Consider the following 26,792-nt stretch of genomic DNA (forward strand, 5'->3'; position numbering starts at 1 on the left):
GTATCAGTTGCAGTCCAAAGCCATCTTCATGGGGCCCATGGGGACTAGTGTTGTTGCTACAGTTAACAGTCCTAGCATCGTCAACAGGAGCTACACATAACATGTATAATGAAAGGTTTTTAGGAACCAGTTCAGCTCTCTCGAACCTAGAATCCTTCTTCTGAACTAAGAAGAACTTGTTTTTAAGCAAGGGTTCTATATTTTCAATCACACTTCTGTCCTAGAGGGAACAGACTGTCTGAAACAGAGCACTAAACTTGGTTGGAGCTGAAACTGATCGAAAGATGGCAGCCGAAGGGCAGAACTGAAGTTTGTACCCCAGTTACTTTGTCATCACTGGTCTGATGCACACAGGAAGGTATCTAGGTGATTGGCACTGCTTCTGCTGGTTATGTGGGGTTCATAGAACCATAAATACGTACATAACTAGCAAGGGATGTGTAATATGTGTGAGTTATAATTAACATGTTTGTCATTTGTGATCATTATCGCCTTCACAGCATTTACGATTTGGCTTTCAAACCTGACGGCACTCAGCTCATAGTAGCAGCAGGAAACAGAGTTCTGGTAGGTCATGCTTTATTTTGGAAAGGATTTGCTTGGTCCCAGTAGTATACCTAATTTAAAAATAGCTAAATTATAAGCCAGATTACAGCAAGGTAACAAAGGTAATGTTCCTGTTCCTGTATTTTGCAATATGAGTCTTGGTTATATGTTTGTTTATTCATTTGTTAGATTTTTTTTTATAATTAAAATACACTGTTGAGTGTCAGTTGTTTTATTCAAGAGCCCTGGTTTTTGAATAAAAGTATCGATTCGAGTATTAAAGAGGAATTTTATAATGGCAATATTTCATTGTGTTGACATTTTGTTTAAACTTTTCTTAACAGGTTTATGACACAGCTGATGGAACTCTTATACAGCCACTGAAAGGACATAAAGACACAGTGTACTGTGTGGCCTATGCTAAAGATGGTGTGTGTTTTATTTGTGGACTTTGTTTCTGATTTACCCTGCAGTTCTTAAAATATGCAACATAAAGTGACGATATGCAAAACTCGCAGAAGTATTTATATAGTATTAGTCAACATTAGCGAAATAAAATGAAACATTTATGGTAGGATAATCACACAAGCAAATATTATGGGCTTTGACATGTCATGGTATCTGATTACTTCACATTTTGAAAAGGATGACAGATTAGTGTAGTGGCATTGCAAATATTGAATTATTTCAATTCATAATATATAATAGTGTAATATTTTAGAATTCTTTGTAATGAATTCCCCACCTATAATCACCATAAATACAAGATGTCAGCTGTTCCTTTTATGCTGGTCTCGATGTGTATTTTTTTTAAACCCTTTGTACAGGAAAACGTTTTGCGTCAGGATCCGCAGACAAGAGCATCATCATTTGGACCTCTAAACTGGAGGGAATTCTCAAATACACGTGAGTCGATGCCACTTTCTCGACTGTTTACAGTAAGCGAGAATGCCAACAGAAGCCCATCTTTAGCATTTACTAATTAACAGTAAAGAATCCAACTATCAGGTCTTATTTACTAGTTCACCATCTTCTGATGAGTATCCAAATATAGCATTAGGCACAAAAGAAGTCAGACCACACAGGAGCCATCAGCCAATCAGGAGAGAGAATTGTTTCATTGAGGGAGAGAATTGTTTCATTGGCAAACAACTGAGAATTTCTTCTTCTTATTATTATTATTGTAAACTTCTGCATCTTTTCTGTCTCTCACAGCCACAATGACTCTATCCAGTGTGTTGCGTACAACCCTGTCACACACCAGCTGGCATCCTGCTCCTCAGGGGATTTTGGTGAGGGTTGTTTGGCGTTGTGGTTTTTTTTGTGTCACATTCATGCCAGTCATCATGGCTTTAACACGGACTGTACATATGTGTGTGTTTTGGGATGCAGGTCTTTGGTCTCCAGAACAGAAATCGGTGTCCAAGCACAAAGTCAGCAGCAAGATCACTTGTTGTGGGTAAGTAGTGACACAAGCACCTGTATGACAGGTAAGGAAACTTACACTGGCCCGTAAGTGTAAAACACGTGGACAAACCAAAAACGCAATGGAAAATCAGAAACAAGAAATGTGAAAACACAACATCAGAATGAGAAACACATGTTCATTAACTCAAAAGAGAAAAGGTAGGTTCTTACTGAACGTCAAACGCTCGTTGCTGATTGGCTACAGTGTGCCTCAATCTGCTAGAATGTGAGTCCATTTATTGGTCTAAATTTTATTACAAAAGATACGTTTAATTTTAAGACACCAGTATTTATTTAGCATTTAAGTCCTTTATTGTTGTTTACACAAGTTACATGTACTAGATGTAGAACTTAAATTCTTGGCACTAAACGTACCACATTAATAAATATATTCTGGTCATGAGGAATCAAGCTGTGCTCGGCAAATTGCTGATTTATTTATTTGTATTGTTTATTCATTAATCAGAATGATTAGTTAAACACAATAATGATCAGAATATAGTGTTTTTGTTTTAGTCCTATGTAATCCCAGGCCTTTAATCTGCATTCCATGTATGAACAGTACTATATAAATAAAAGCTTATTATTATTTTTGTCGTTGTTTGTATCTGCTGCAAATCAGATTGTCTGAGTTCTGTTGTTTATCTGTGGCCTCAGCTGGACGAACGATGGCCAGTATCTGGCTCTGGGCATGATGAGTGGTGTGGTGAGCATCAGGAACAAGAACGGAGAGGAGAAGGTGAAGATCGAGCGGCCGGGAGGCACGTCATCGCCTGTCTGGTCTATCGCCTGGAACCCTTCCAAGTAAGACTGTAACTGACAGAGAAGGAGCTACACTTCTTACATTTAGAACCCTTAATGGTTCTCGGGTTGTCTCTCTTGGGAAACCTTAAAGGTCAGTGTAGAACCATACAACAGAGCGTTTCCATACTAGAAACAGTTTGAAGTAGAAGTCTTTTTGGAAGCTAAGAACCATTTTTTCCTTCTTAAAGTGGAATACACTAGAGTCTGTAAGTCTGAGTCCACTACCATCACCAGTTACATAGGAGTTTAGTGATGCATTCAAGGATTTGATAAATTAACTGAAACTGTGATATTTTTTCAGTAGAAACATTAAAATACTATTTTATGTACGTGTAACAGATTTGAGCACATTTTATGATGACAAGTAGGCACAAACATGAACAAATTGGCTTGCACCCAGCCAACATAGCAACACATGAATATATAAAAAATATGGAAAAAGGCCAATATGAAAATAGGCCTAAGAGTTCTTTCTGGCTAATCAGTGTAATGCCATGTTCATGACATTTAGCATTTAGAGTAGTATCCGGGGGGGTGCGTTTGCCTCGCACCTCCAGGGTTGGGGGGTTTATTCCCGCCTCTGCCCTGTGTGTGCGAAGTTTGCATGTTTTCCTCGTGCTTCAGGGGTTTCCTCCAGGTACTCTGGTTTCCTCCCCCAGTCCAAAGACATGCGTTGTAGGTTGACTGGCATTTCCAAATTGTCCGTAGTGAGTGTGTGAGTGTGTGAGTGTGTGTGTGTGTGCCCTGCGATGGATTGGCACCCCATCCAGTGTGTCCTCTACCTTGTGCCTCGAGTCCCCTGCGGTAGGCTCCAGGCTCCCTGTGACCCTGTGTAGGATAAGTGGTACCGAAAATAGATGGATGGATGGAGTAGTATCCAAACATCCAAACATTTCATATCATTATGAAGAACTCATTTAATTTTGTCAAGTTATATTTCTTAAGAATTATTACACCAGTATTTTTTTTTTGAAAGCTCTGCAAGGCCAAGGGATGAAAGTAATTAGCTACTATTTGAATTCATAGCAGAATATTTAGCTATATTTAAGTATTATAAAAGCCTTTCAGTTTTAAATAATAGTCTCTTAAATAATAAATAGTAACTGAGTAATTAATTGATACTGAATATTCAGTGACGTTGGACTGAATATCGTTTGTCATGTGATGTGTGATAAAACATTTTTTGATAGCAGACTTTCAGACCCCACTGTATGACACTAATAGTAAAAGAATGAAAGCAAAACACAAAAGACATTGTTATTATCAGTCTCAGACTCTACTGGGTCTTTGGTTTCTTCATTTAGAAGCCAGTCATTTATCTCATCACAGTAAATTGGCTTGTAGTTAGTCTTGGTGAGTTGTAGTGAGTTGTTTCATAGACTAGGGGGCGCTCAAGCATTATAATGAAATAGCTGTGTAATATATATGAGAAGACAAGTTAGCCTGGTCTGAATCACATGAACTATCTGCACTCTACTAATTTACATTTCCGTTAGCTCAGTAGCATTAATAATTTTTTTATAGTAGTATTAAATAACACTAGTAAATTAGAGAGATATGTTTTAACATATTTAACAAATAGAGGGATGTTTTAACATCCCTTGTGTTCCCTACTATGTGGGTACCGCTTATAGGAGTATGTGTGGTAATGTGGTAGAACAGGGGCCGTCGTTAAACCACCAAATAACTCTAAAGCTAGCTGCACTAATCCAGACTCAGTGGCTAACAGCTATAGCATGTTGTAAGGGACCGGAGGCGGTGGCTTCCCTGCATTAGAACCGAGGAGCTGATCGACAATTCAGCAGAAGAAGCCAGCATGGCTGAGGAGGAGGCGCAGTGCATGGTGGGAAATGTAGTCCTCAAGCAGAGCAGGCAGGGCATGGTGCCGGAGCTTGAACGAAAGCAAGAGAGGGTCAGAAAGGAAGAAGCAGTGCTGTTTCTTCAAGGAGAGAACCATGAGCCAACATCTGAGCTCAGGTACAAGACCAGGAAAAGGCATTGAATAGGGTTTACTCTAAATTTACCATATGTTCCCCATTCTTTCTTTTTATTGAAGCATCTGTTTAATATTAATACATTTCGGGTAGGTTTAATAGTGCCTTAGTGTCTTCTGTTAGTATTCGTATCAACATGCTTGTCTAATATGTTATAAGATAAGATAAAGTTTATTGATCGCACAGTGGGGAAATTCACTTATCACAGCAGCTCACAGACGGTTAAAGTACAGGTATTAAAGACTAACGATAGGAAGAAAGAAAAGTTAAATATGAGACCAAAAAAAAAATAAAAACTGTACTGTACTTATGTACATCTTAGGAATAATAAAAGAAATAAAAATATATAAAATTATAAAATATTGCATATTGCATATGTCATAATATTTTGTTATTCTTTCTATTGTGCTGTAAAAAAGCATCAATTCCACCAGACTTTCACAAACGTATATATTTTAAAACAGTAAAACTGATTGGAAGCAAGGCTTTGAAACATCCCTAAAAGGGACTTTTTTTTTTTTTTTTTTTTTTTTTGTTGAGATTCTTCTTAGTACTGATACCACTGGTGAAGACTATCCAGAGCACTGGTTCACAAAGTGTGTCTGGGTGTCTGCGATTCTTTCATTTTGTTAAAATGGTGGAAATGTCCATGATCAACATTATTATATTTACTGTTTAATTTTTAGAGTTATTAGCTTGCTTGACTGGTCACTTGAATTGAATTGGTTTAATCCAAACCTCAATAACTCAAAATCAAATAAATAATGTCAACTCAGACCTAATGATGATTTTAATAAAACTGTCTTGTCAGTTGTAAGGTCATGAATGAACAGCTCTATAGCTCTAGTAAATTTTTAAAATATTACTGTACACACTGAAATACTTTAATAGTTGGATTATGCTTGGAAAATGAATCTGTACTGAGAGTGTCTGTGGAAAAACTGATTTAGAGCTTGTCGTGTGTGTGTGTGTGTATGTTTTTGTTTCTTAGGGATGAGCACCATGATATCTTGGCAGTGGCTGATTGGGGTCAAAGACTCTCCTTCTACCAGCTCAGTGGGAAACAGGTACAAGACTCTCATACCTCTCTTTTCATGGCTGAAGTGCTTTGAGTTTTTAGCACTGTCAGAGGCGGATAAATGATAAATTCATTAGCACGCCCAGCAGGCAAGTGGAAGCTCCAGTGTGCTGCCCAGTCCCATGTTTTGGTTCCCTGGAAACACATAGCTAATATATGGCCAGTTAGTTAGCTAGTTAGGTGCACTCTAAAAAATAATACACTGGCTCAACTTAAAAAATTAAGGTAATAATTTGCATGGATCTTTTTTAAGTTATTTCAACTCAAGCCATTTTTGAGTAAGTATTGTGAAACTTTTCTAGTTAACCCAATTCAATTTGTTTAGCACAACCACCATGATTCGAATTGTACTCTAAAAGCTTAATTAAGTTGAGCCAACTTAATAATATTATGTGGTCAAATTAGTTAATTTAAGCTGTTCTGTCTTTTTTATTTTGCTTTCAGTCTTCTCAGAAATGTCCATGCAGATAGTTACCTTAATTTTTTGAGTAATAGTTACTAATTTCAATTCTGTCAGAATAAAAAAACACAGCAATTTCAATTTTATTGTAGTTGTTTATTGAATCACGCTCTGGTAGAAACACGAAGGCAAACTATTTGTAGATTCAGTGAAATTGGTCTAACTGTGTCTAGTGTCTAAATGTGTCTAAACGTGTCTATCAGACATTGGTAAATAAAAAATGTTCTTACGTACAAACACGTTACAAGATTGTTCAAGCACTGACGTAAGAATGAACAAAATGCTGATTACGGTCATTCGGCTGCCACTGTAAAACAAAACCTAAGAAAACTGAAGACACACGATAGTTAGAGGTCGTCTTCACTAACTCCAAATTAGCAAAGGGCATGCTGTAGCTAACTTAGAAGACGCTAGCTAGCTAGCTGAATTCAACTTTCCAACGGTCGAATTAGCAAGGGGCAAGCTGTAACGTTACTTTAAAATTTAGTGTTCTGTGACAACGATTTTTTTTGCACTGTGTGCCGATATAGTTTGATAGTTGCTGCTAGTACAAATAAAATAAAAACAAATAAAAATAGTTCGGCTCCTCAGTATGTACCTTTGATGTTTGCACTCGTGCTTGTTCCTTCGTTGTTTGTTTCTGCTGTTGTTTCTCCTCCTATAGGCGTGGTCTGGCTCTGGCATGTTCACACAAGGTCCAGCCCTGTTCTCAGCTTTTTAAGTTTGCTCACTACATTTTCAAGTTTCCCTAACCTATATTTTTTTGTTGTTAGGTGAAAGCAAGACTGTTTGTTCAAAATCTATATATTAATCAGTTTGACAAACTTCATAAAATAAGTTGTCAACTCACTAATACATGTACATGTAACAAATTTAATTTATGTCGAAATTGTTCTTTATTTTAAGCTTTTCTCACTAGCCACATGGATAATTTTTTAGAGTGTGTGAATGAAATGAAATGAGTGAGAACATGATTATCATCTGTAGTAATACAGCACTGTGTTTGTGCTGTTGGTTATGACAGCATACTCAAGTCTGGCTATCCTCTTCACATTTTCTCTCTACTGAAAAACATTCTAGTGTCAGCTTGTCTAGTGGAGCCTCGGCTGATGTGCGTAGTGCAGCAGGTGGTGGCATTGAAATGAGTAGCACGCACTATACACTGATCAGCCATCACATTAAAACCACTGACAGATGAAGTGAATAACATTGATTATCGTGTTACAGTGGCACCTGTCAAGGGGTGGGATACATTAGGCAGCAAGGGAACAATCAGTTCTCGAAGTTGACGTGTTTGAACCAGGAAAAATGGGCAAGTGTTCTAAGGATCTAAGTGATTTTGACGCGGACCAAATTGTGATGGCTAGACGACTGGGTCAGGGCATCTCCAAAACGGCAGGTCTTGTAGGGTGTCCTGGCGTTCATGTGAATGTTACTTTGACACGTATCACCTACCTAAACATTGTTGCAGACCAACATTGTTCATGGCAATGCTATTCCCTAAAGGCAGTGGCCTCTTTCAGCAGGATAATGCGCCCTGCCACACTGCAAAAATTGTTCAGGAGTGGTTTGAGGAACATAACAAAGAGTTCAAGGTGTTGACTTGACCTCCAAATTCACCAGATTTCAATGTGGTTGATCAACTTTGATGTGCTGGACAAACATGTCCGATCCATGGAGGTCGCACCTCGCTACTTACAGGACTTAAAGGATCTGTTGCTAACGTCTTGGTACCAGATACCACAGCACACCTTCAGAGGTCTTGTGGAGTCCATGTCTTGATGGGTTAGAGCTGTATTTTGCATCACTATGATATGCATTAACTTTAAACATACACACCGAATGAAACCCTAAGCTTTACAAAAGACAAAAAGGAGTCGGATTTTTCTTTTGCTGGTTGTTGAACCTACTTGAAAAACTATCCCCAGTCATGAAATCTGCTTGTCCTGGGTATCCAAGCCACTGATTTGTCCACCTCTGACTATTTTTTACATATTATGGAAAGGTTAGCATCCTCATTTGATGCAGTATACACACGTGTTTTTTTTTTTATATAGATTGCAAAATGATCTATAATACTGATTGTGCAGTCTCTGCCTCTTTGACTTCCAACCCCCTTTCTTCCATTGTAATATGACCTTGAGTGTGATAAAGGTGCTGTATAAACATAACCGTTATTATTCATTCAGATAATGATTCAGATTCACATCAGTGAAGTTGTACCTACGCAGCGAGGAAGACGAGGAGAGGGGAAGTGAATGAAATAAACATGGAACATGATGCTCTGTGCTGATTAAAGTCTTGATTTATTACGGGTTCAAATCCCCAGGCAAGAACGACTGCTGTTCTGCTGGATCTGGGCACCATCAGCGTCTTCCTGCTTCTATAGCAGTAGGGGAAAACAGAACATGAGCTATTTAGAGTGGGAGAGGGCGAGAGAGATTTCAAATGTTATTTGGACTGATGACCCAGTACTAGATCTCTAACTCCCTTTGGCGCTTGCATTGTGAGGTTCTACTGACACCCTACACACACACACACAGAAGTACACACATACACACTCCTTTTCTCCCTTCCTCCACCACTCCTGTACAGCTTTCTAATCATAACCTGTAAGTCTTTTTTCCTCCAGGGTATTCATGGGAAGTGTAGTAATTAAGGGCAGATCCGTGCTGGCTGCTCTTTACAACGCTATGAAACATCAGCCCAGTCTGAAGCTCTCCCCGGCTCTGTGTTCTTTCTCGCTCCTTTTCCACACATGTTGTTTGTGTTAGAATGCTATTAATAGTGGCAAATAAAAAAAACGTGCTGTTGTCCAAGGAGGTATTTCAGAGAAAAGGAATGGAAGCCAGCCGCTTGGCCTGGGGTTGACTATGAAGGGAAACAGATGCTCTGTGAAATGTAAGAGAGTGTGTGTGTGTGTGTGTGTGTGCCTGTACATATTGTGGAGGCTTTATAATTCTGACATGACTTTGCGCTAACAGACCTCCATGGCCAACACAATAGGGGCCATTTAGAAAAATGATGGGGGCCAGTCTTGCCCAGACAGCTAAATGGCCTGTTGAGGCTTTGATCCGAAGAGACCGAGTGGGAAGACACGACCCAGACAGTGAATCGTACTAAAATATGAAACATGAGTCCTCTCTCTCTATTTCTTCATTTTTTTATCATTGAATCAGTGCGAGCAGCTTCCACCTCCAGTGAATTTCTCTCCCACTTAAACAGCTCTCCGCACCTCCGGTTAGTAAGAATTCATTGGGCTGTCCATCTGAAGAATGTTTATATGAAAACGCTCGGGGAGCTGACTGTGCAGTTTACCGTTACTCCGCTGTGTATTTTCATGTTGTGGCAACACGTTCATGATTTATTATGTGCTCTGAGTTCGAGCACGGTATCTTTTTTCACTCTATTACATGTAACATGGCCTGGTTTCTTAAAGTATGATTTGTCCAGTGGAGGTGGGGAATTAGGTGTGTGTGTGTGTGTGTTATATGTTGCTTTGTCCTTTTTTTTCAGTTGTCCTGATATTCTCTTGAATCACGTGACCCTGTAAGTAATGTGTTCACTGAAATATCTGCAGCTGTCCTCTTTATAAAATGTTTAGCAATCATCTTTCCTACTGAGTGAGCTGAAGTTAATGGTGTAATGCTGGAGGATTGATGATTTGAGTTGGTGTAAGCTCACGCTGATGTGGGTGGAGTGCTGGAACATGGGGTGTACTGTACAAAATCTGCCAGCACAACGGTATTTTCAAGCCCACTGGTGCACATTCAAAGCAAAAACTGCATTTTGCAATTTTCCAGCAATCTATTGCGTTTCTTACCAGTTTTGTGGATATACCCTACTTATGTTACCCCACTTCAACATAAATGCGCTATCCGAAAGGACTGCTAAATAAATACAACTGAGTTTTTTTTTTTTTTTTTTTTTTTTTTTAAATTAAGAAATAAGAACAATCAGTGGTGGAAAGGGTACAAAACACACTGAGGTGTGTAAATGTACTTCTACTGTAGTAATAAATCTAATCAGGTAATGTTCTATATCTGAGGAATGTTAACTAACCAAGTGAGCTTTGCTGAAGTGAGCACTTGCATTATCAACTGTTTAAGAAGAAGGTAACGTTAGCTGGCTAGATAACTTAGCCATACAGTATGTTTTTGGAGTTTCAGTAGCTTGCTAGGTTTGTTAACTGGCTAGATAGCTCAAATTAATTTGTACATGTTTCTAGCTACGTAGTTAGCTATCTAACAAAAAGATGCCCCCATACACCTTTTCCTGATCGTTACCTATGGTATGTAGCACTTGGATATATTTAACACAGCAGGGAAAAAAAAATCACTAACGAACGTCGAAGTGACATCTTAAGTTTGGAGATCATGATCATGCTGTTTAATTTGAAGCAGTAAAAACCGATGATATCTGATCAATTGGGCCAGGGGTGCTCATCTGTCTCCGCTGTCTCAGGTACTCCTGCTAAGCATTTGGCATCTGATGTGTAGACTTTCATCTGCAGGAAACTGCTTTATTTTGATTGGGTCTTGAAATTGAATTATTTAAAATTTGCATTCTGTCTTTTAATTGGCTTACAGTCTTGTGAGGTTAAATGTAGTTTTTTCCTTGTGTAACAGTGATCAAAAATAAAAGCTTAAGTAAAAGTAAAAATGCTATCATTTAATTAAAATATCAATAAATGTCTGAAACTAATTAAATATCAGTCTCACCCGATATACTGGCATCATGAAGAAGATTAGCCGATATAAAAAGTTGTGTGCTAGATCAGGGGCATTCAGCTAAAAATTCATGAAGGTCCACATACTCCTTGCTTACAAAGGTCTGGATAAGCAGCTAAAATGACTGAATGGCTACAACAGTTAGCTTTTAATGCTTAAACTTTAGTGATTAGTTGATGTTTGTAACAAAAATAAAACAAAGTGGTTATGTTTTGTTTCGTAGTGGCGCTTCATGTTACCACTTTTGACTCGTGACTCTAAACAGATATTTCAGGGAGAATAAACACATACACATGTTCATTCGTCTTTAAATATTCTGTTTTTGTCAGCAATCTTTTTTTATTAAAGCAATCTATGTTGTCTGTTAGCTAATCAGACCAGAGAGGGTAAAAAAAAAAAAAGCCTATAACTAAATATGAAAGTTTTTCTGAGCATGTTACGTTCGACTAAAACTCGTAAGTCTGAATTCCGACTTCTGAGTAGGAAAAATGAGAGAAAACGCCCCTCAAACTCAGAATTCCTACTCAGAGAGTTAGGATGTCGGTCTCTGAAACCCCGAGTTCAGCAAGTAGTGTCAAATCAACATGGCTGCTCACAGCATCAGCAAAAGTAGCACTTTGTTACTTTTAAATGAGTTATGCTGTATATACTAGTATTTACTTTAGATCAATGAACCTAAAGACATTTTAATTTGTGTAATCTATAACAGACTATCCAGTTCTCTGTTCACAGTTAGCTGGCTAGATTATTGCTATCAAAATTTGAGCACATTGTTTTCTTGCCCACTTTGTAGCTCAAAAAATGACATATTTCTTCCTTCCGAATTAACCTGAACGCAGCATAATATCTCTAGCCTTGTAGCTAGTCTCTGGTCTAATGGGCTGCCTTCAGCTATATAATTTACATAAATGCATGTGATTGGATAAACAGAGGACCGTGCTGGTTGGTGTTTAGAGTCTCTGAGCAAATGGACACTTTTTTTCACACGTTTGTCAGCTCTGCTATAGTATTTTTTTTTTTTTAAAGTGATCTTTAAGTTGATGACTTGTCATAGAGACAAAAGCACAGGAGAAGACAGGAACAGATCTTTGTTGTAAATTCGACCAGCACACAGCTGATTTCTAAAATGAATCAAAGGAGCCGATGTGATTGGATGTCGCATCCTCATGTCTAACCACACCTCTTATTAACGTGTTCACTATAAACTCACATTCTGCAACACAACTGCCTTTTTTTTCTTTTCCCAGCTTACCGCCTGCGCCGATTCTATGAATATATCTGCCATACCCACACACCAAAAGCTGTGTGTTATTTTTGTGCTTGCTTCATGATCATGAAAATGCAGCCCCAAGGAGAATCATTTGCAGTTTGTAGGTGTGGTTCAGATAAGATCCTGAACATATCTATTTTAAAGCAGAATCCTGCTCCTGATACCCACTCTTTTTATAGATTGTATATTTTTAAAGCATGCCCACTCACTTTATGTAACTGCTCTGGTTTGGGGCTTGACATTGTACTTGTTTTTCAGATCGGGAAGGACAGGCAGTTGAACTTTGACCCCTGCTGCGTGAGCTATTTCTCGAAAGGCGAGTACATCGTGATGGGAGGTTCAGACAAGCAGGTGTCCCTCTACACTAAAGATGGCGTTCGTCTCGGGACCATCGGAGAGCAGAACTCCTGGGTCTGGACCTGCAGGGTTAAACCAGACTCCAACTATGTGGTAACACTTTGGATATAAACGTTGCAGTGATTTTTTTTTCGGATGCTAGTTGCCAATCAGTGTATTTGGCGGCTATAGCGATTTGGAATGAAACCTGACACTTTTAGAAGTTATAGGGTAGCCAGAAAGACAGAGTCAAAATGCAAATGCGTGTGTGGCAGAGCTTGTTTTAGAAACTGTGATGTGTGCGTGTGAGCGAGAGAGCATGCAAGAGAGAAAATGATTGACTAAAATGCAAATAATTTTAATTTATGAGATAGAATGGCATCTTGTGAGTATCAAAATGGTAATGAGGATGAAAAAATCAGCCCTACTTCTAAATCCAGTAAAATATCACACTTACTATTTATATGATGTGCTCAAATACTGAATTATGATGTGCAGTCTATCAGATTCTTGCTACTTTTCTTTCCGCAAATCTTATTCACCCATTAGTTTTTGCATCTTTATACAGTCATATCGATGTTACTGATTAAGATAAGTAAATATAGAATTACAATTTAGCATTATATAAAAGAGTTAGTGCTAAATCATGCTTATTTTTGATTGTAACCTCCATGTACTTTTTGCTTTTCTGATTTCCAGGTGGTGGGTTGTCAGGATGGCACTATAGCGTTCTTCCAGCTGATTTTCAGCACAGTGCACGGTCTCTATAAAGACCGCTACGCCTACAGAGATAGCATGACTGATGTCATCGTCCAACACCTCATCACTGAGCAGAAAGGTGCTCCTATACAGCCGATCCTACCCTGCACAAGGCCAAGCACTGACATTTTCTCCTGTGTCTGGTTCTGAAAAGTAGAGGTTTTCCTGTCTTGCTTGCATTTCAATCTGAAGTAAAGTTATAACTTTAAAGACATCCCCAAATTTAAAGAATACAATGGGAAATGAGTTCTCACTTTGATTATCAGCATCAACTGCATCATCTCTGTCGCATCACCTGAGGTAAAAGTCACTCATTTAAAACACAAGCCTCATCGTCGTCTCTCCACTTGAATGACCGCTGGGGAAATAATCGCTCATTAATTCCCTCGCTTCTGTTCTGTTGGCTGAGTTTCTTATTATGAATGTCTTACTTTAAACATTTCAAAACTCTGTGGTATGTAGATATGCAAAAATGTAATCAAATCGTGACTTTCATTGTGTGAGGAAATCACACTTGGCTAGAAAGGTTTTAGACATCTTACACCTAAACTGGCTTGTTAAGTGACATGATATTTGCAAGCAGACACCAAGGCATGGTTAGAAACTAACCTAAATAAAACATCTCCACATTGTTTTGGTAAAAATATATATATTTTGTATTTTATTAAAGAAGAGATATTTGTGCACATTACTGGCAGAAAAACTCAATTTTTGATTGTTCGCCATTATTTTAAATCTGTTTTCCAGAATTAAGTCACAGCAGCCACACAAACATTTGAATATTGCAGTTCGGTATTACAATATGCAATGCAGTTTGATATAGTTTTTTGTATGAAAATTGTTTGTTGTCTGAAGGCATGGGTAATATGCTAGCCAAAAAAAAACCCCATGAGTTTACTTACTCTCCTTTAGCACTTCTGCAAGATGTTTTGATACCCATTTTAGACGTTTTGATACCTGCTTCAGACGTTTTGATACCCATTTTAGAACAAATTATTCTAGTAAAATTCTGTCTGGCCATTTTACATCATGACTGTGCAGTACATGCACTCGCTGTCCACTTCATTAGGAACACCTGTACACCTGCTCATTCATGCAATTATCCAGTCAGCCAATCATGTAGCAGCAGCACGGTGCATAAAATTATGCACACACAGGTCAAGAAATTAATAATAAAAGTTAAATATTCACATCAATAGTTGCTTCACCTGCTCTTTTTCCAGTCTTCAGCTGTCTAGTTTCAGTGAGTCTGTGCCCACTGTAGCCTCAGATTCCTGTTCTTCGATGAAAGGCGTGGAACATTTCTGCTGTTGCAGCAAATCTGCCTCAAAGTTCGACTTATCTGCTTTCTGAGATGCTTTTCTCCTCACCACGGTTGTAAAGAGTGGAGGTTTTCCTGTCAGAACTGCTGCTCACTGGATGCTTTTTTTGTTTTTTGTAAACTCTAGACTCAGGAGATCAGCTGTCTTTGAAATACTCAAACCACCAAAAAAAAAAAATAAAATCTGGCTCCAAAAGATCATTGGATGAACTGATGAACTGCATGAATGAGCAGATGTATAGGTGTTCCTAATAAAGTGAACGATGAATGTATGCTTGCTGGCAAGGTATGTAGTCTTTCACTTTGTGTCTTACTAATGTATTCCCTTCTCTCTTTTCACCCATTCAGTGCGTATAAAGTGTCGCGAGCTAGTGAAAAAGATCGCCATTTACCGCAGCCGGCTAGCCATCCAGCTACCAGAGAAGATTCTAATTTATGAGCTGAGTTCAGACGACTCTTCTGACATGCACTACCGCGTCAAAGAGAAAATCTGCCGGCGCTTTGAGTGTAACCTACTCGTCGTCTGCTCCCAGCACATCATCCTCTGTCAGGTATAGAGTACAGCAGGAAAGTAATGATGAATGTAGCATGCTGTGTGTATGCATTATTTTAATTCCAGCAAATAACGAAAGGCAGATTATACTAAAGCAACTAAAGTCATGCCTATATATACAATATATAACACATAAGGTTATTGAAGTACCTGGGAGAAGCTGTATTCATAGCCACAGGGCAAGCTTACTGTAGCCATGTAGTCACCACATTGCTCTGTTCACAGCTGTGTGTGTGAGTGCATGTGTGTTTGTGTGTTTGTGTGATGTGTGTGCTCTTGTAGGAAGATACTGAGACAGGGTCTTGACCGTTGTCTGCTTTAAATGCCTGAGCGTCTCTGCTTTCAGTCTGTGGTTTGTGTCATACAGACAGGGAGAATGATTCACCCGCCGACTCTCCCCCCGAAGCCTTTTTAACAGCCTGATGATCTCTTAAATCTCTTTCCCTAAAGACAAAAGGTGTTTTCTTCTGCTTAAAGTGCGTCGGCTCTAACTGCGTATTGCCCTTTGCTTTCCCTCCTAATCCCAACATGCTGTTTCATTTCATTCTGACCTGCTTGTAATTGCGCTGGCAGTGTACTGGAGGTCTGTTTTCACTGTGCGCTGTCCCGCGTCTAAATGTTTTATCTGCTGTCGGCTGAAGAAAGATGCTTAACACCTGTGTACATGTTTATTTTTCTGTGTGTGTGTGTGCGTGTAGGAGAAGAGACTGCAGTGTTTGTCATTTAGTAGTGTGAAAGAGAAGGAATGGATCATGGAGTCTCTGATTCGCTATATCAAAGTGATCGGCGGCCCACCAGGAAGGGAGGGACTTCTGGTCGGCCTCAAAAATGGAGCAGTGAGTTTTCAACATGGCACACCCTTTATGTGAGAGTATATATAGAATATTTATTTTTCTGTACATTCAATAGTGTTTCTTTCTATCCTTCATCACACAGTAAACTTATAGGCAGTTCTTTTTACATTTACCTCTATTTTAGAAGTCACTGGATTTCTGGATGTATATTTAAAGGCACAGTTCCACCATAAATATTTACACAATTCATAATTTTCCCCTTTTCCTAGCTCTATTACAGGTTTTTACTAAAAACCAAGCTTCGACACCAAACATGTCATGTTTTTTTTTTTTTCCCTTCAAATCAAAGTACAATATGTCTTATATTAACTGCATAGGTCTGTGTTTCTTTATATATTTCTCAGTTGGGCGAAATTATGAGTAGAAAGTGTGAAATTAAAGAATAAACAGACAGACAGACAGATAGAAGATGAAAGTAATTTGAAAAATATGTGGACCAAGGGTGTCAGACCACATTGCACCAAGTCCAAGTGGGCTGGATGCAAAAAACCCCCAAATTTGCAAAAAAAAAACAATTTCTCTTAAATGTGTTGATTTACTGGTATTTCTCTACCAAACATGGCCAAAAGTATGTGGACTCCCCTCCTAATGATCCATTCATTGCTAAAATTAAGCACATAGCCACGCAATTTGCATAGACGAACACTCGGTCATACTGAAGAGCTCAGTGACTTTAAACGTGGCACTGTCATAGGATGCCATCTTTGCTACAAGTCAGTTTGTGAACTTTCTGCACTGCTAGATCTGCTCCAGTCAACTGTAAGTACTGATATTGTGAAATGGAAGTGTGTAGGAGCAACAACAGCTCAGACACGATGTGGTAGACCACAGAAATTCATAGAGAGGGGCCACTGAGTGCTGAAGTGCGTAATGCGTACGCCTATCGCATCACTCACTGCAGACTTCCAAACTGCCTCTGGAAGCAACATCAGGACAAGAACTGTGCATCTGGAGCTTCATGAAATGCGTTTTCATGGCTGAGCAGCTGTACGCAAGCCTTAGATCACTATGCACAATGCCAGGCATCGGCTGGAGTGGTGTAAAGCACGCTGTCGCTGAAATCTGAAGCAGTGGAAATGTGTTCTCTAGAGTGATGAATCACGCGCCACTTTTTTGGAAGTTTGAGTCTGGGTTTGGAGTATGCCAGGAGAACACTAAACACTAAAGTTTGGTGGAGGAGGGATAACAGTCTGGGGCTGTTTTTCAGGCTTACAGCTAGGCTCCTTAGTTCCAGTGAAGGGTCATGCTAATTCTACAGTGTTACAGAGACATTTTAGACGATTATATGCTTCCACATTTGTGGCAACAGTTTGGGAAAGGCTGTTTTCCTGTTCTAGCATGACCCCTGTGCACAAAGCGAGGTCCATAAAGACATGGTTTGACGAGTTTGGTATGGACGAGCCCCCTCAACCCCTTTGGGATGAAATGAAACATTGATTTCGAGCCAGGACTTCTCGTCCAATAACAGTGCTCGACCTCACAAATGCTTTTTTGACTGAATGGGCACTAATTCCCACAGACACACTCCAATCTTGTAGAAAACCTTCTCAGAAGAGTGGAAGCTGGTATAGCCCCAAAGGGATTGGGGAGGACACTCCCTATTACTGCCACTGCTTTTGGAATGATGAAGTGAAGTGACTTGTGGCCAAGTATGGTGACCCATACTCAGAATTTGTGCTCTGCATTTAACCCATCCAAGTGCGTGCGTGCGTGTGTGTGTGTACACACACACACACCTGGAGCAGTGGGCAGCCTTTTTTGCTGCAGTGCCCGGGGAGCAGGCTACACTGCCTTGAATACTTTCATAAGAGTTTTCCACATTTTCTATGTCAAAGAATCTATACAAAAATGACCCATAATACTGAAGTGGGGGGAAATCTGTATAGTTTGTAAAATGATTTACAAATAAAATTGTAAAAGCTGTGATTGTATAAGTATACATCCATAAATGAACCTTAAATTAGTTCTTTTGGAAAGAGACGTGATTACAGCCACAAGACAATTTTTAATTTAGAACACAGGTTGTAAAACTTATTTGGTGGGCCGGATTACATCCTGTCTCAGGCCGTGGACTCTATGTTTGATCCCCCTCGATGCTGAGGGTTGACGAATTAAAGGAAAAACAAGCATCATGTGTCTTATTAAATTGTTACACCACCACAAGCCACCAGAACAGCTTCCGTACTCCTTGGCATACATTCTGGAAGTCACTGGAAATGTACTGGAGAGATGAACACTAAAAGATATTCTCTCAGTTGGTGTTTTGATGGTGGTGGTGGTGGTGGTGGAGAGCACCATCTAACCGGTCCAAAATCACACAGATCTCCAGTTAGGTTGAGATCCAGTGACTATGAAGGTCATAGCATCATTTTCATCCTCATCAAACCGGTCAGTGACACGTCGCACCCTGTGGATGGGGATGGGGTCATCCCGGAATAGGCCGTCTGGATGCCATTAATTGCACAACTTTATTTTAACACATTGGGAGACCTGCAAAGTTCCATGATGTAATAACTGCTGTTGAGGAGAAAGCATCATAATAAAAAGAAAGATTTAAAATTTAATAGGTATACCTACTTTATTTGTACCTAGAGGGAGAATACTTACTGTAGCCATTTGGTCTCTGCATGGCTTGTTTTAACAGTTTGCAGCTGTGTGAATGTACCCTCAGTGAGTCTATATATATAATTAATAGGCTAGAATGCCTTCTACAGTTAATTGCAAACAGTATTCCACATATTTTTAATGCCTTTATTCTACCAGGAAGTCAGCTGTCCTGCTGCACAGGAGGTTTGTCATCCTTTATTGGGCTCTTTCATAAAAGGCTTTGGTTTCATCATTCAGTGTGGCACTAAAGGGAAAGGCATGTGGGCCTTCTGTAACTGCTAGACACTCTTAAATCAAGGTGCTATACTATACTAGATTTCCATATTATATATTCTTTTACCACTGTTACAGTATCAAAACATTGCATGTTTAACTTTATACATAAAATATACAGTACTGTGCAAAAGTCTTAGGCATCGTATTATTTTTTTAGTACAAACTTTGTTATATATTTTTATTTTATGACGTCTACATTATCGAGTCAATACAAAAACAGTTTAGATTTAGATCTTTGCTCTACAGCATTTCTTTGCATGTGTCTAAGACTTTTGCACAGTATTGTACACTCACTGTCCACTATTAGGAACATCTGTTTGCATGCTCATTCATACAGTTATCCAATCATGTGGCAACAGCACAAAGACGTTTTTCCAATCTTCAACTGTTCAATGTGGTCTTCTGCTGTTGTAGACCATTTGCAGCCAGGTTTGCTGTGTTGTGTGTTCTGAGATGCTTTTCTGCTCACCACAGTTGTAAAGAGTGTTTATTTGAGTTATTGTGGCCTTCCTGTCAGCTAGCACCAGCCTGGCCGTTCTTCTCTGACCTCACTCATCAACAAGGCGTTTCCAGCTGCAGATCTGCCACTTACTGGATGTTGTTTTTCACACCAGTCTGTGTAAACTCTAGAGACTGTGCTGTGTGAAAATCCCAGGAGATCAGCAGTTTCTGAAATACTGTCTGGCACCAACAATCGTGCCACAGTCAAAGTCTTCGAGATCACATTTTCCCCACATTCTGTTGCTTGATGTGAATATGTCATGTTATGTATCTGCATGATTTTATATATTGCGCTGCTGCAACGTAATTGGCTGATTGGATAACTGCACGAATGAGCAGGTTTATGGGTGTGCCTAATAAAGTGGTCGTGAGTGTATTTGTAAAAATTTCTATTTATACATGTAAGTTTATTTTCTGACAGATAAATAGATCACTGTTTGAAACTGTAAATAGAGCAGAGTTGTGCAATCTACAAGATTAGATACAGCTATATAGTATGTATCCCCTAATTAATTATCTCTGCCTATCTGGCAAATTCCATTTCTTTTTTTGTCTATCAGTAATGTTTATATACTGTAGATCTATATGCTACTCTCCTACCTCACCTGTCTGTTGTTAGTTCCTAGGGACTGGCCTTGGTTTTAAACCTGAGTTTAATAGCATGTGTATGCAGCAGCTATTGCAATGACATCAACCCTATTAATTCACTAACTATTAGAAAATGATTAAGCAGTTACATTGTGTGTATTAGCAAATTCATTAGCAGATTTGCACTGTGAAATCTTACATTTTTAAGAGATATTTCACATTCTTACATGTGCATATATTAGCCAGACACTGCAGCAGGTCTAACATATGTTCTCTGGTTGGACAGATTTTGAAGATCTTTGTGGATAACCCATTCCCTATCACACTGCTGAAGCAGAACACATCTGTGCGCTGTCTGGACATGAGCACGTCTCGCAGTAAGCTGGCCGTGGTGGACGAGCACAACACCTGCCTGGTCTACGACATCCAGACCAAAGAGCTGCTTTTCCAGGTTAGGCCCCGATCCAGATTGATCGCATAACCACTTCCCCTTGTTTCCTGTTTATCAGAGAGATGCAGATGTTGGCTGTTGTGCCTGGTTTGCCAGTTTCACGCCACAGAATTGCACTTTCAGTTTAGCTAGAGCCCAGTCCACAAACAATGCAAGCCAGCCTCAGGAATTTTAAGACAAGACTGTGGCATTAAAGAGACATGGCATGTTGCCCATGTCTAATTCATAGACACTTTTAGACAACTTTACAGTTATGACAGTGATAATGGCATATAATACTCACATGTGTCAAGGAAGTCATCTAATCTGCTGCATATGGTTGACAAAAAGCTTTATTGTACACAAAGTTTCTCCTGTCCACCATAGAAGAATTTATTTTTGACCCCCAGCTTGGGTTGTTAGCTTGGGTTGTATGTCTAAAGCTCTATTCACTCCATTGATTAGAAATGTTACAGGGAATGAAAATGAAAGCCAAAAACATTAAATCTTGAGATTTATTTATTTAGAAAACTACAATCATGATATTGTGGCATAATGTTTATAGGTTACCTGTTGTTCTCATTAGGTTATAATATCCAATAACAGCATGTGCTCTTTCTTTTGATCCACTTTTCTATTTTGTTTTAATAGGCTCCCAGTAAAGACAGTATTAAGATGAAGTGATATGACTCATAGCAAATGTATTTTTGAGACATGATTCAAAAGCAACCGTCATTTTGTGCCAATCGCAAAACTTTTTCTGTAAAATCACAGAGATATCTATCTTGACAGGTGTAATGTGATCACCTTTAGATTTGGTGAAAAACAGCAGGTATTTTGGGCTTAGAAGTGAAGAGAGGAAAACACTGGCATTGCCAATTCAGATGGAAATAAAATCGCAGGGTAGTAAAAGACACACTTTGTAAAAGATTGAATTACCTCAGCTCCCTAATCTCCTCTGAATAAGGCTTTATTCCCATTGTGTAGTTCATATTTCTTACTTCATATTTTTGGAAACATACTGAATTTTGTGCATGCGTGTATTCAGGAGCCCAATGCTAACAGCGTGGCCTGGAACACACAGTGTGAGGACATGCTGTGTTTCTCAGGCAGTGGCTATCTGAACATCAAGGCGAGCAATTTCCCTGTGCACCAGCAGAAGCTTCAGGGCTTTGTCGTGGGCTACAATGGCTCAAAGATCTTCTGCCTGCACGTCTACTCCATGGCTGCGGTGGAGGTGCCTCAGGTGTGTGAGCGTATGTGTGTCACTGTGGATGCCTGTGAATTTTTTTAAAATATTTTTTTATATATCTTGTATAACACTGATGATAGAATTTGCATAAGGTGCAATCAGATGCAATTAATGTGCTAAATTTTAAATGTCAATTTGCTAAAAGTGCCTTCCACTTCTCCATAGTCGGCTCCGATGTATCAGTATCTGGAGAGACGCATGTTTAAGGAAGCTTATCAGATCGCTTGCCTGGGCGTGACAGACAGTGACTGGAGGGATCTGGCTACAGAAGCGCTGGAAGGACTGGACTTTGAAACAGCCAAAAAGGTTTTTCAATAAATACACACAGACACCCCATTTGATTTTGTCTTCTTACAAGAATATTGCATCACATAACTCATGAAAGCAGCAGATGGTGCTTCCTGATGCTAGTTGAGAATTCAGGCACCTCTTACAATCCCAAAAGAGAAATTAATCACTATTCACAGAAACGCTATTCATCTGTTTCCAAATTTATGAATGTCCAAATCTGTCTCGCGCTCTCTGCCTTTTTCTAGGCGTTTATCAGGGTCCGAGACCTGCGCTACCTTGAGCTCATCAACAGCATTGAAGTAAGTTCTGTTGCACACTTTTCTCCTCACAGCTCTCACTTTGTACAGTTCACACTTTTAAAGCCTTCACCAGCAAATATCCTACTGTATGATTTTGTTTAGAGTGTTGTACTCCAGCTCTGTTGAATGTTGATTCATTTTCTATAACAACAGCTCTGACTCGTTCCAACTGTAAGGTTTACACTTGAGACCAAAGTGTTTACATACACCTAGACGAAAGACATTCAAATTCAATTTTTCACAAATTCACACGTTATGTTACTGTACGTTTCCTGTGTTTAGTCAATTAGAGTATCTACTTTATTTCCATTAGAGATCATTTCTAAATAATAGCAAAAAGACAGATTTATTTCAGCTTTTATTTACTATGTCAGATTTTAAGTTGGTCAAAATTTTACATACGGTTTGTTAGTATTTGGTGGCATTGCCTTTTAATTGCTTAACTTTGGTGTTAGCCTTCCACAAGCTTCTCACAGTACTTTGCTGGAATTTTTGCTCATTCCTCCTGACAGAACTGGTGTAACTCTGTCAGGTTTGTAGGCCTCCTTGCTCAGACATGCTTTTTTAGTTCAGTCCACACATTTCCTATGGGATTCAGGTCAGGGCTTTGTTCTGGCCACTGCAGTACTTTCACTTTGTTGTCTTTAAGCCATTTTGTTACAACTGTAGAAGTATGCTTAGGATCATTGTCCTGCTGGAAGACCCAGTTGCACCAAGTTTTAACATTTTGCCTGATGTCTTGAGGTGTTACTTCAGTATTTCTAGATAATCCTCCTTCCTCAAGATGCCATTTGAAGTGCACCAGTCCCTTTTCCAGCAAAACACTCCCACAACATGATGCTGCCACCCCCATGCTTCAACAGTTGGGATGGTATTCTTCAGATTAAACGCCTCACTCTTTTTTCTCCATACGTAGCATTGATCATGAAACAAACAGTTAAGTTTTTTGTTTCATATGACCAGAGGACACTCCTCCAAAAAGCTGGTGACGTATTGAACCTTTCAGACCAAAGTTTTCATTCCTGGGAGTTAATTTGTGTCTCCTTCCTGAACAATGCAGTGTCTGTTTGATCCCAAGATTTTTAGATTTGCATACAGTTGTTTGTACAGATGCTCGATGTACCTTCAGTTGTTTGGAAGTTGCTGTTAGAGAGGAACTGGACTTGTGGAGGTCCACAATTTGTTTTTCTTGAGGTGTTGGCCGAGTTGCTAGAATTTTCCCATGGTTTCAAGGTCAAAAAGACTATGATTCTAAAGGTAGACCCTTTTACAATCACAGATACACTCCCAAATAACTCCTGATTATGACAGTTGGCCAATCAGAAGCTTCTAAAAATCATTACATCAATTTCTGGAATCTTCCAGACTGTTTATAGAGACAGTCAACTTGGTGTATGTAAACTTTTTGACCCACTGGGATTCTGATATAGTGAATTAAAACTGAATTAAATCTGTCTCTAATCAATTGTTTTAAAATCACCTCTGATGTGAACAAAAATAGATACCCTAATTAATTTATCACAGGAAATGTACGGTAACATGAAGTGTGTGGAGTGTGTGGTAACATGAAGTGTGTGTGGAAAAACTCAGATTGAATAGCTTTAGCCTACGTGTATTTAAACTTTTGGCCTCAGCTGTATATTAATGCACTCATTCTAATACGTCATCCTTTCTATGGAATTATTTACACAGAAAATTGTAAGGCGCACGCGCCACGTAAACAAATTACAAAATGTGTAATTGTTGATATCCCCTCACAGAAACGTTCACCATGTTATTTAGCATTTTTAAAAGATGTCTCCAGTCCTAGCACTTCATAACACTCAGAGGTGAAGCTGTAGCTTTAAGTTTTTTGACATGGGAAAATTTACAGGACAGAGAGAAGGAGAGAGGAAAAAAGAGAAGCTGGTAAGAAGTTTTTTAGTTGCTAAAGTGATAGAGTGATAATTCACATTATACAACATTTAATACAACTGTAACCTGATAAACATACAATTTGTCAGTCATTCTTTAAGAAATAAAAGAGACTTGAGGACGTGCAGTGATAGGAACATATTCAGTTTCGGGGTGGTAACAGAAACTCGTATCAGGACTCATCGCACCATCTTGTCATTGAGTGTTTTCCTAAGAGCGTGCCCCGTCATGTTTTATTCCATACTTATTTATTCCATCAACAGATCCAGCCTTGTGTGAACAAGAAGGCAACCTTTGAAATCTGAATGCATTTGTGTGTTTTTTTGTGTATGTGATAAGACTTTGCTAGCCTCCAGGTAACAGTTTGAAAAGGGCTAGCCTTTGTCTACCAGAAATGCTTTTGATGTCAGGAATGCTGTATAGAAAGAATGGATTATTGAATTTCAGTGGATCATACAACAGAAGGTTGCATAATCTACTCCTTTTTTTTTTTTTTTTTTTGCAGGAGATAAGATGATGGGTGTATTTTTGTGTGTGTTTATGCAGACATGTTGGCTATTTCTTATTGAATTCTAAAGTTATGTACCTTAGAAAACTTTTGACATAAGTTGATGCTACAAACTGATGATGTATTAGAAGTAAGCTTTTTTTAATAAAATAAAAAAAAAAAAAAAAAAAAAAAACTATTAATAATGTGTATGTACATTGCTTTGTCTATTAAAATGTATATGGATCACCAAAGGGTGTACACAGTTTTTTTTTGGGGGGGATTTTTTGATTCTGAATTCTTTTCAACCACAAGTAGATTTTAAAAAATATCTGTTTTTGAAAAAGATCCTTGTTGACTTTTGATATCTGTATTTCTCTTTCAGTTTCAATTTTAGATTCTGAGCGCATAAGAATAGAAATTGGCCTAAATCCAAACAGCAAGGGCGAAGATGAACTTTTGTTTCGTGAGCCGGTTGAGCTTCTTCTATTTTTGTTCTGTTTATCATCGACCCATGAGAGAGCAAAAAATGTGTGCTTTCTATTTGCGCGCGTGTGATACATCATTTGCACAAACACGTACTCGATTTACATTTCGCTGTGCTACTTTTCCATGCATGTGCTAATCGAATTGTGTTTGTGTGTATTTTCCACAGGAGAGGAAGAAGAGAGGTGAGAACAACAGTGATCTCTTTCAAGCAGACGTCTACGCTTACCAGGGCAAATTCCATGAGGCCGCCAAACTCTATAAGAGAAGTGGCCATGACAACAGAGCGCTCACCATGTACACAGACCTACGCATGTTTGAGTATGCCAAGGTGCGTGTGTGTGTTTACATTCCTATTTAACCATGTGTTCGCTCATTAGCAGCAGTGTATTTGTCCCTGACTTTTTTGCTGTTTGTGTGTGTGCATTTTTGTGAGAGAGTGTGTGCTGAAACTTTGTTTTCCTTTCTAGCAATTTTTGTGTGTGTACGTTCTCATGTTCTGACATCTGTGTATTTATGTGGGGCCGCTGCTCTTCGGACTGATTTTCTGTGAAGGAAGACAGACCTAATTGTCGTAATTGTGGCGGTGCTCTCTTTTCTCAGCTCCTCCACTTCACTAGACCCTTGAGCTCTAGATGTATGCAACGAATAATTAAGACTACTTCAAGTACTTTAGGTTCCTTTCAGGCATTTTTGCAATCATGATTTGTGCCCCGACTTTAGTGTGTGTTTATGTGCATATGTATGTATGTGTGTGTTTATGTGAGAGAGTGAGAGAAGAGTGTGAGAAGAGGAAAGGGATTTTTTTTTTCAGTTCCTCTGTACGTGATCTGTTGAACTTGGAAGTGTTCGTTTGGTTTGTTTTTGCATTGTGAAAGTTAAAGAATTTCTCTGACTGCGTGTGTGTTCCAGGACTTCCTGGCTTCGGCAGACCCTAAAGACACAAAGATGCTGATGAAGAAACAGGCGGACTGGGCTAAGAACAGTAAAGAGCCACGTGCTGCTGCTGACATGTATCTAAGCGCGGGAGAGAACATGAAGGCTATCGAGATCATTGGAGAGCACGGCTGGGTGGACATGTGAGACTCGGGCACACTTAGACATAGAATTCCTGCCTAAAGCACATACACACAAACACACACCGGTTAGCTGAAGCTCTCTAATTTGGTCACCTGCCAATTCCCACCCACCACCCAGCTCTCCCCAGTCATACGACATCTACCAGTCGGGGAGGGTGAGGGTTAACACATGCTTCGTTGAGACATGTGAAGCCAGCCACCTGTATTCTTTACAAACTGCTGCTCATGCTTCATCACAGGGCAGCGTAACAAACTCAAACGAAAGTACTATCTGCCATCTTCCGTATACACTGAGCTCACAGGCTCCCGTGATTGACAAGTGTCACTGTGGCTGACAGACGAGAGAGCAATATCTTCCCTCCTACCCAGAAAACATGGGCAAATTTGCTAACTTGGCTCCTGGCCACTGA

General features: G+C 39.2%; 1 protein-coding gene across 2 annotated transcripts in view; it reads left to right on the forward strand.

Annotated features, from left to right (window-relative positions):
• ift122 (intraflagellar transport 122 homolog (Chlamydomonas)) overlaps positions 1–26,792 on the forward strand; it is a 42,384-nt gene that overhangs the window by 1,611 nt on the left and 13,981 nt on the right. For both annotated transcript variants that reach the window (XM_034306618.2, XM_026925888.3), the window contains exons 2-18: positions 501–567; positions 891–975; positions 1,374–1,452; positions 1,762–1,838; positions 1,939–2,005; positions 2,671–2,817; positions 5,803–5,878; positions 12,608–12,799; positions 13,385–13,523; positions 15,114–15,316; positions 16,017–16,154; positions 20,431–20,595; positions 21,623–21,820; positions 21,992–22,132; positions 22,363–22,416; positions 25,473–25,634; positions 26,216–26,382. In XM_034306618.2, the coding sequence (XP_034162509.1) occupies positions 501–567; positions 891–975; positions 1,374–1,452; positions 1,762–1,838; positions 1,939–2,005; positions 2,671–2,817; positions 5,803–5,878; positions 12,608–12,799; positions 13,385–13,523; positions 15,114–15,316; positions 16,017–16,154; positions 20,431–20,595; positions 21,623–21,820; positions 21,992–22,132; positions 22,363–22,416; positions 25,473–25,634; positions 26,216–26,382 (2,157 nt within the window). The remainder of the gene's footprint in view (positions 1–500; positions 568–890; positions 976–1,373; positions 1,453–1,761; positions 1,839–1,938; positions 2,006–2,670; positions 2,818–5,802; positions 5,879–12,607; positions 12,800–13,384; positions 13,524–15,113; positions 15,317–16,016; positions 16,155–20,430; positions 20,596–21,622; positions 21,821–21,991; positions 22,133–22,362; positions 22,417–25,472; positions 25,635–26,215; positions 26,383–26,792) is intronic.

The sequence above is a fragment of the Pangasianodon hypophthalmus genome, chromosome 8, assembly GCF_027358585.1.
Source record: "Pangasianodon hypophthalmus isolate fPanHyp1 chromosome 8, fPanHyp1.pri, whole genome shotgun sequence".
Lineage (NCBI taxonomy): Eukaryota > Metazoa > Chordata > Actinopteri > Siluriformes > Pangasiidae > Pangasianodon > Pangasianodon hypophthalmus.